Source organism: Epithele typhae, assembly GCF_022376455.1.
Source record: "Epithele typhae strain CBS 203.58 chromosome Unknown BXZ73scaffold_130, whole genome shotgun sequence".
Lineage (NCBI taxonomy): Eukaryota > Fungi > Basidiomycota > Agaricomycetes > Polyporales > Epitheliaceae > Epithele > Epithele typhae.
The window spans coordinates 1-10,151 of record NW_025954321.1 but is presented as its reverse complement, the minus strand read 5'-3'; the positions used below and the strand labels follow the sequence as shown (position 1 = coordinate 10,151).

The window sequence follows — 10,151 nt, the reverse complement described above, 5'->3', positions numbered from 1 at the left end:
TGCCTCTGCATGTAGCGGGGCGAAGTCCTCCGTGCACGTTGTCCCCACTTCATCTACCAGGACGAAAGGTGAGTCTTCCGACTGTGGTGCTCGTTCTCCCATGGGGAATGCTAACTCCGGGGATAGCTGATTGCACGCCCAGGGCTCAGGGAGGGCCGCGAGCGTCGGGTGTGACGCCATCAACGTCCTCGTGCGGAGCCCCGTTCTTCGTACCAGCTTTTCGATGTGCAGTCTCACAGGTGGAATCCCTGCGAGGATCTCCATGCCGCCCACCGGCGACGTTCTGAACGCACCGGTGACCCAGCGCAGCGCGGTGTTTTGCGCTTTTCTCAGGTATTCCATGTGCCATTTTATCCCCTTGCGGCGGTACCACAGCTGACAGCCATATGTCATCAAGGGGAGGACACATGACACGTACAGCTTCCGGCGCTGCTTCGGGGGAAGCCCCCGGATCGAGTTCCCCAACATCAGCAGGGACTGGGCCGTGCTCGCTGCGCGCGCGCCGTATATGCGCACGTGGTGATGGAAGTTCAGCTTCCGGTCCAGGCAGAAGCCCAGGTGCCGCAGCACCTCGACCGGTTGCAAAGGTGAGTCACCGGTGAAGGGTGCTTCCCCGAGGTCGAGGGGCGGATTGGCGTCCGTCCTCTTCCTCGTGAAGTGGCACGCCTCCGTCTTCTCATGTTCAATAACTAGGCCCACGCGTGTAAACTCACGCACAGTCTGTTTGTACAGGTCCCCTAGCAGCTGCGCATTGCTGTGAAGGCTGCTCGACGATACCGACCACATCCCGTCGTCCACGAAGAACTGCAGGAATGGGTATCCCCCGGCGCCGCATTGATTCACTGGGCTGAGTCGGTGAATCACGGGCGCGATGTATAGGTTCGCGAGAGGGGGCGACAGTGCTGAGCCTTGCACTACCCCTACCCCGACGGCGTTAAAGGCTCCGGAGGTGTGCGCGCCCCAGCGGTACGCCGTTGTTCGTCCATGTAAGTAGTGCTCCAAGAAGTTTACCAGTCGCATGCTGAAGCCCTGCTTGCGCAGGATTCCGAGCAGCATCTGGTGGTTCACCGAGGGGTAGAACTGCGCTACGTCGAGAGCGCCGCGCAGTCAACCTCGGCTTCCTCTCCGACCCCACCGACCACGTGCCCCCACGGAATGCGGTCCAGTTTGCGCTGGGGGTTGGCCGCGATATGCGTGCGCGCGGGTACCCGCTGCACGACTACTTGGTGCCGCGTGGCGGGGAAGGCGCGTCGGACGCGACGCTGGACGCGTTTGTGCGCACGAACGTGGGAGGGCGGCGGCGGGACCGCGGCCGAGCGTGGTGGACGCGCAGTTGCGGGTGCATGGGGTGCGCCGCATGTCGCGCTCGTCATTGTCGGACGATCGCGCAAGACAACTGCTGGAAGCACTTCCGACATCCTGTTCAGCTATCGTGTACGATGCGTACGTGCGAGGTAGTCGTCATATCGGAAACGCAGTGGCGGGAGCCGTCGAGGAGCCCTGATTCGCGACAGCCGAGGGCAACGCGGACGCGGACGAGGCTGCCGAAGAGGGCGCGGGTCATGGCGTTCGCGCGGATGATGATGAAACTGAGCATAATGATGATCTACCGTATCATTTGCGACGTTTCAACTACCGTAGGCTCTTCAATGCTATTCGATCGGAATCTCAACCAGTCCCATCCTCCTGTCGCGTAAGATAGATCCACGTATTCGATCTGTGGTCCAAGAATACCAAAGAAGACTGTGGCGATAAGTCCTAGGCAACGTTTTCTTGGAAACAAACCTTCTTCATCGAAAATGGACGTGGCCTCTGCCTGTATCTCCACCGGTGCTCCGACGAAAGTGTCCGGACCCAGGAGGTGCTTGTCATTCCATCCGATGTAGACGCGAAGGCTTTTCAGGTTACGAATTCCGACAATCGCGCTCGCAACGCGTTCCTGTGGCATGAGTCACATCAGATGAGTTCATAGGAGAATGAACTAATTACGCACAATGCTTTCCCAAGCAGGTTTGATTGCATCGTCCCAGGCATCATCCCTTATAAGTGTCAGGCTCTGTAACGACGGGAATGTTGATACGACCTGGTGGAGGAGTGATTCTTCGTCTTGATCGGCGATGTACTCCAGCTCGAGTACTAACACGTTGCATGGACCGCGGAAAGAGGAGATTATACGGGAAATTTCGGAACAGGGGATGCTCTCTGTACACCAAGTCAAGCGCGACCTCCTCATCAAGGAGTAGTGAGATTGTTTCTGATGCAACACTGCGTCATGGTATGGCCAACATGTCAATCGGAGGACTCGCAAATTTTGTGGGAGGTGCGGCCAAAGCTGATCATCTACCCGGGGGTGACATACTGTGAGTTCCTCCAGGGCGAGAAGAGGGGGGATGCCGTCCGGATCAGAAGAAGCAGGGAGTATCGAAGAGACATCGCCTGGCACTGTTATTGGCCATATCGGCTCTGGTGGAGGAGGTGCTGGATGCCAAGGGAATGGTCGAGCCAATCGTGCAGGGTAAAGTCTGAGGCGCTGTAGTCGGGGCATCCGCGCGAGGAACCTGATGTAAGGGATGGGTGGCGCCGATTCATCATTGTATTGCTGGCCTTCAAGGACGAGCTCGAGAAGTACTGGCCAGTCATGGAGTGACATAACATGGAATGGTGCGTTCTCGATTGGGAGGTGGAGTGTGGTAACGGATGTGCTGAGTGCCGGAACGATGAGATTGAGAAGAGTGGCCTCGGATTCGTACCTCCTAGGGTCTTCGCGATAGATGTGCGGAGTGTAGCTTAGGGACGTTATGTGTTTGAGAAGAAGAGGGGATCCCTGCGCAGCAGGTCGTGGGTCGTCTTTGTGGTACAAGATCGCATTGACGATTATGTGTTGGACACGTTGAGCGTTTAAAACCGCGAAGACAACGACAAGAGGAATGGCGGTCTTTGTTCCGTCTCGTCCGATTACCGCATCCCACGTGGTGATACAGTGGTCAAACACGATGGTATTCAACCTTGGCAAGGAGCGAATAACACCTGTTACTGTCTCTGCAGCAAGGTTCGCCAGCTCCTCGCTGACGTCCTCGGTCCATGGTCCCGCTCCACGACGATCAAAATGGCCCTTTAACTTCAAGGTCCTGTGGTAGCCAAGATATGGAAGTGATTTGACAACAATATATGAACGACTCACCGTACGTGGCACCGAATATGCTCTGGAAGACAGGTGATACCTGCGCTTGAGGACAGAAGCATCGAGTTGATACCGGATGTACGGAACAGCGTAGAGAGACAGAGGGAGCGTATCCAGCGACATGTCATGGAGAGGGGGGATAATCTGTAGCAGTCTATCCCCTCGATCAAATGCAGGAGTACGTCTTCATCCAGATGCCTCAACATATCACGAGCGGGAGTCGCCGCTTCTTCGGTGTGCATGGGCCCTACACTTCTGTCAATATACCAAAGCATTAGCGCATCTGCAGCGCTAAAAATCGCTTGCACTCACAGATGTATCCACGATCTGGAGATGGTGGTCGACCGCAAGCATGAGAGCGCGAGGCTTAGGGCAGACGCCTGTTCCCTTGTCTCAGTGATCGGAGTTATGCGCGCCTATCTTATCTGTCCCTCCGGCCAGCCATGGCGAAAATTGTGCTCGACGAGTGCGCTGTCCTCGTCCATCCTTCCTCTCACCTCTTTATCCTCATTTGTGCCAACAATGACAGCCCCCAACTGAACCGCCAACGCCCCGATTAAGGTTTCTTTTCTACCCGGGTCGTCGGGGTCAACTTCTCAACTTGCCTGCATTCGTCGCCGTCCTCACTTCCTCGAAGGCAGGGACGCGGAGAACGACTATTCAGGGGACGGGGCGCTGCTGAGTGTACTCCGAACGAGGATGGCGAGTTATAGAGTACATGGACGCGATCTTGTTCCATGGCGAGGGGGCGGTGAGTCCTTTTACTTGGGATCGGCAATGGCATGGATTGCGATGGAGGCGGGAGGCATGCAGCCTTGTGCAGAGTCCTTTTGTGCTGGTTCCCATCCGAGATGCGTCTTGTTTGACGACATACACGCGATTGCCCCCATCCTTGCTGTTCTCCGCTATGATATCACTGCTCACAAGTTGACAGCTCATTGACAAGCCTCGGCTCGCGAAGAACTCGCAGAACACCGTCACAGGCTTCGGGAGTATCTTACGAAAGAAGTGAGTGGAATTACTAGTCTCTGCATTACTACACTCGAGCCAACTCTCAACACTGTCCTCATGTTCTCTGAGCGGTGTCTACCCCGATCATCCTGCACCCCGAGCTTCCGGACTCAGGTTAAGAATCGCCCCTCCCCACTACCGTCTCCAACACCGCGTTGCACGCCACCACTCCCCGCCCGGTGTCCGGAACCGTCGACCGCGTCCGGACCGTACCCGAGGTCGCCACTGGTCCGCGGAGGGCTTCGTTGGCAAGAAGGTGCACGGTGCCTTCATCACCGCCCCCAACTGGTTCAAGCGGGCGCAAAAAGATGTGCTCGTGTCGTCCTCCCGCTGTTTTGAGTGGACGGGTGCCGTCTCCATCAGCGAATCTCCTGCCACTGGTCTCAGCGCAGCTCTCAAACTCCCTTTCGTCGACGGCGCGTTCTCCCTTGAACTCCCGCTCCCGATAGGACCTTTCGCCACTCTCCGTTATGACGATATCATTAGCTCCGCGCAGCCCGCACTCGGCTGCTCGTCGCCCTCCGAACATCTGCTTTCTGACTGTCGCTTCTCTCCGTAAGCCAGGACCTTGATTTCTCCCTCACCACGCTCCGCGACGACGACGTTGGCGACGACGAGACCTCGTCAAGAACTTTGCAAACGGGTTCCCGAAGAAGACCAGGATACTGCTGACGTGTCCAAGCGCGCTGAGCCTCTCTCAATCGAGCAAGATCTCTGCGTCGCCCGGCGCCGCGACTCGCTCGTCCAGTGACACACGGACGGCCTTCGCTGGCACGATCACCCGCTTGCGCTTCGACATCGATTCACGGCCGGATACGCGAAGGTCAAGGAGCACCTGCGCGACATCGATTAGGTCGGCGGCTCCGCGAGCCTTCCCGAGCTCGACCAGGTGCTCGTCTCAGGGCTCCTGGAGGCGGTTATCGCTCCCATCACGTAGGGCAGTGGTCGGGAGTGGCGTCGGCGACCCGACGACGACCCTCGTGCGCGCGTGCGCGATGCAGGCGATCGATCCTCGTCGAGCTCGCGGACGGTACGGACGACGAGCACGAGGTCGAGGGGACATTTACGCGCGGCGCCGGTCACGCAGACGAAGGCCACGGGCGAGGTGGTCGGACTCTCGGGGGACATGGGTGCTTGTGGTGCTCAAGGACACGCCGGTTCTGGTGAGGCGCATCGTCACGTTCGATGTGGACTTTGGCGAGGGCGAGGGCGAGGGCGAGAAGAAGGTCGGGTTCGAGGTGTGGGAGGCGACTCCGCCGACTCTGTGTCTTCATGCAGCTGTACCTCTAGGCGATGCATTATCTCTCGCTTACCAAGGAGAAGTGCGCGTCGCGGCGTGTATATGCGATCTCAAAGCGGCGGCCCCGCACAGATGTGTCGTCAAGCGGAGAATATGGGCAAATGAAGAGCAAACAGGACGGAAGGGGGACGTGGTAGTAGATTGGCTAGATGACCTGTGACTGAGAACGCCGAATATTCTTATTCGTGGAACGTTCTGAAGTGGGCCTATCAATAGTGACACATAAGACGGAGTGGGATTGAAGGACTCGGGGCCTGAATGGCGGTAGCTGGGGGCTGACGGTGGCCGGGGGTCGGACGACAGATGGCGAGCTGGCCACCAGATTGCCCCACAATCACTGAAGGACTCGCTTATAAGTGTGACATAAATCCCTGATGTATTCGCTTATTTGCCCTCATTTGAGCTGGTGTTCAGTTACTGATGTTCTTGCTCATTTGAGCCATTCATCAGTTCTTGATAGATCTACTCATTTGAGACGTTCCTCAGTTGGCAGTACCTTTGTTCAAATGAGACCCATACACATTTTGATATAGCAAGGCTTGTATCAAATACTAATGCTTCTTGATCATTTGAGCTAAGCTGGTAACTGACTGATTGGCTTGATTGAGCTACACTATTTATTGAGACTACTAGTCATTTGAGCTAACCTAGTCACTGACTGCTTGGCTTGATTGAGCTAAGTCAGTCACTGATTGCCTGGCTTAATTGAGCTAAGCTGGTTGCCGGTTGCCTGGCTTAATTGAGCTAAGCTGGTTGCCGAATACCTGGCTTGATTGAGTTGTTCCTGTTTCTGATGGCTGACCTTGATTGAGCTGTTCTAGTTTCTGATGGCCTCGCCTTGGTTGAGCTTCTATGATCACTGGGAGGTTAGCTTGTTTGAGACACTCTAGTTGGTGAAACACTAGTGATTTCTCAACAACTTCTATAGCCACCTGGTCGTGAGAAAACCTTGTGCCTGTAGTTAAAACCATGGGTCCATCATTTTTCACAGGTCTCTTTCACTTCACACTCTACTCTCACAGACAGATTGATACTCTTCCTTACTAGGTTTTCTGCCATGCCTACTCTTTTATCCTTCTTTCATGGATGCACCATTAGTATGGTTGGTGTCGTTGTCTCTGTATGTGTTATGTTTATCACACTATATCAATTTGCTGAGTTACTCTCATAGATTGATGAGGACAAGGACATCATGTATGTCAATACTGGACCAGTGGTTGGTCTGAATTGGGTGGAGAGGAATGAGGAGGCCTTTTTAAGTTTGATGAAGTTGGTGAATAAACCTTCTCCTGTGGAGTTGCTAGATGTGAGTTTCTTAGTGCAGAAGTGTTGCCCCTTTACTGATCCTTGAATAATTCTTAGGACATCTTCTATGAGGTTGGAAACAAAGTCTTTATAAGAGGCATCATTGGAGAAGATGGCATTTTACATGCTGAAAAAGATGAACTCTGTAAAGATGGTCAGAGCTTCCTAAATTCATATTGATCTTTCTCCTTACTGACTGCTCTATTTATAGATTCTGCTTTGAAGGCAGTCATTTTTAACCATGATTTATGAATAAAGTATAGCTACTGTGCCTCTTCTGATTAGTCAGAACTTCCCAATGTTTCAAAATATGTTTCAACTTGATTCAAGAGCTATTGCACAGTCAAACATATTGTAGCCCCAGGCAATCAGAAACATGCCTTGAAAAAGTCTCTCAAGTGAAGTTTTTTTTCCCGTGAGAACAAAGGCACAGAAAGACAGATATAGGTTTTTTTAGGGGGGGGGGGGGGGAAGAAATATGGGGAAAAGTGAAAATTTGACAAACTTTTGGCTCACAAAAATATGAAAGGTTTAGGGGCAGAAAAATAGAAGGCAGATCTTCAGTATTTTCTTACATTGATAATAAGTCCAAAAAAGTCTCAGGACAGAAATGATGTTTTCTTGTAGAGAAAATGAGATGTTCTTACATAGTTGAGGCTTAGAACTGCTCTCTCATAGAAGAGACCAACTAAGAAACTAGTGTTGATCTTTTGCAAGATTCTTTTGAGAGAAACATTGAAAAATGTTTTTGTCCCTTCATCAGTGCATTGTTGTGTGAACTGCCTAGAGGCTCTTTTTGTTATTATACCAAGGCCAAGGGTGATCATGGTAAATGATTGTAGTTCAGTTTGGGAAACCAAAAGAGTTTTAGTAGGCTTTTCATTAAAAGTCTTCTGGACTAACATTGAGAGGCATCAATTTTTGGGACCACTATTTGAACATAAAGACGGAAAGTAGAATTAGGAAGGCCTTCTCAGATTTATTAAAAACATAGACATGATTGATTCAAGTCAACTATCTAAAGCTGATAATGAGGGCATTTCTGAACAAAGTCTCTATGTGCATTCTCGGCAAGCTTCTCCCAAGTAGCTGCCTGACCATAAGCATATACTTGATGTCCATGAAGTCCCTCATCATCCAGTCTGGTAAGCTGTGCCCTAGACTTCCACTCCTCAGCCTTATTCTTGTGGGATCTGACAGTGCATGCCATCTCGAAAGGCACTCACAAGAGCTCCTCTTCCCATCTGCATTTTCGTTCATAGGCTCTAAGCCACATAGACTTTTTGACTTCACTTTGGTTAGTAAAGATCCAAAACTTTATAAAATACTCCACTTACTTGATTGAACAAAACTAGCTCTTTCCTCTATCCCACCAGAAAAACTCCAGATCCAAGAACCATGTTCATTTCTTAGTCCTGAAGTAGATGGTTCCATCAATACGGGGTTGGCCTTCAGGTCTTGACTTGTCAGTTCAGGATATAAATCCATTCTTGCACTATGGGCCTTTGTATCTTCTTCATCCTCTTTGTCATATAGGTTGAATAAAGATTGTCTAGCTCCAGTGTAGAACCGAACATGTCTCATAAGCGCTTCACTTGCCACTTGAACATCTTTTTGAGATCTCAGCCTAGTTCTGTAGGATGATGGATTTTTGACCCTTCCTTGATAGAGATAGGTTCTTGCCACTATTCCCTCTCTAATAGCTGTGATGCAGTCATTCATCTCGGCTACTCTGAGCTTGATTTCCTTTTGAACCAAATCTACCCGTTGGATTTTCTTCATGTATGGAAAACCTAAGGTAGAGGGCATAGCAGCAGGCTGTTTCTCTGGATTCCATGGCTCTTCTGAGATTGTTGTGAGGTTGCTGTGGTTGGGGATTTCCTGTTGTCCTAAAAGCTCATCCTGTGCTATTTCTTCCTCATCATCATCCCAAGCTTCTCCAAGACTTGACACCCCTGGTAGGCTTTCAAGAATCTGATACCCTTCCAGGTTGTAATGAGAAAAGCCTTTGAGATTGAAGTCTTTAAGATCTGATTGAAGTCTTTGTCTTTTCTGAGCGAGATTAAGCTTTGCCTTGTCAGAAGGATTAGGACCAAGTTTCCTAGCACAATGAGCCACTTCTAGTCTGCAAAGGAACTTTTATTAGAGGTTCAGAAAAACAGAAATATAGTAGTTTGTTTTCCAAGAGAGCTTCTTATGTTCAAAGAGACTTATGAAGAAATGGTTGTTTAAAATAGCCTTAGGCTAGTTCAAGCAACCACCTTTGAATACCAACCAAAAGATGTTGATAAACTTACCTTCTATGTTCAATGAGTATTCCTTCTGAAAGCCATGAGGCATCAGGGGAGGAAACAGCTTGAACATCACCCCTTGCTGAGGCCTTCCCTTCAGCTAGAATCATGTGGTGAGCAGTCTCCTTCAGAGTTGGAACTAAATAAAAATCAGACTTTTGAATTAGATTAGAAGTCTAGTGACTCACGAAGTGCTTCCTCAGCATTAAAGATATCCATGCTTTCAGAGCTCTCATTTAATTCCCTCTGTCTATGAGCTTCTTCAGCCTCTTTCTGCCAGTCCTTCCTTTCAGCTTCTGTAGCTCCTTTGTTGAAACCTTTCGAAGGCCTCATTTGCTGCCTGGACTCTATGATAGCCCTTTTCCATTTCCCAATAAGGGTGTCAGCTACAAAGGATTTTCATCATCAGTTTATATAAAACTTTAAGGATGTTGAAACTTACGCATTTGAGTAACTTCTTCCAGTTCCAATCTGTCATGTTATCATCTAGAACCTCATGTCGATGGGAGTCTGTCATTCCTCTCGTGCTATCCTTAATAGCGTTGACAGCATCTGGCCATAAGGTTTCCATGGTTTCACCATCTTGAGCACCAGCATGTTTGACAAAGTTGAGAGAAAACCTGGAGAAGCACTTGTTTATATGCCCATGTACATGGAACTGTCCAATAGACCACAGAAACCTTGCAGTTTCAGGGAGGTATATTTCGGAGTACTGATTGAACCTTTTGCGCATATTGATGTGATATTGACAGACAATGTCATAGATGAGAATGAAGAGAGCAACTCCGGGAAGGCCTGAAAAGCCCAAAATAGACAGTAGTCCATGTTCCTTTGGCTTCAATACAGTATATTAACGGCACAGTTCAAAAGAGCAAAATATAAACCCACGCTTCTCCTAATTGAAGATCCACACATGTGTGAGGGAGAAATATGCCATGTCTTGAACATGCAGCAGCACCTATGCCTGTAACATCCAGATGGCTCTTAGATTTTGAACCATGATTGTTTTGAGCAGCCTTATGGTCGTTGCATGTAACCTTGATAGTCTGTTTGAATATAATCT

At 50.4% G+C, this 10,151-nt stretch overlaps 2 protein-coding genes across 2 annotated transcripts; one reads left to right on the top strand and one right to left on the bottom strand.

The window, feature by feature from the left end:
- Positions 1-3,899: 3,899 nt before the first annotated feature.
- Positions 3,900-5,482, top strand: BXZ73DRAFT_82699 (uncharacterized protein; the record flags this gene model as incomplete). The annotated part of the gene is made up of 5 exons (XM_048023779.1): positions 3,900-3,932; positions 4,116-4,189; positions 4,307-4,747; positions 5,130-5,430; positions 5,471-5,482. The coding sequence occupies 5 exons, from the start codon at positions 3,900-3,902 to the stop codon at positions 5,480-5,482; spliced, it is 861 nt and encodes a 286-aa protein (XP_047871466.1).
- A 2,333-nt stretch (positions 5,483-7,815) lies between these two features.
- Positions 7,816-9,685, bottom strand: BXZ73DRAFT_82698 (uncharacterized protein; the record flags this gene model as incomplete). The annotated part of the gene is made up of 8 exons (XM_048023778.1): positions 7,816-7,907; positions 8,024-8,041; positions 8,135-8,212; positions 8,591-8,922; positions 9,095-9,227; positions 9,277-9,474; positions 9,531-9,559; positions 9,636-9,685. The coding sequence occupies 8 exons, from the start codon at positions 9,683-9,685 to the stop codon at positions 7,816-7,818; spliced, it is 930 nt and encodes a 309-aa protein (XP_047871465.1).
- Between the last annotated feature and the right edge of the window lie 466 nt (positions 9,686-10,151).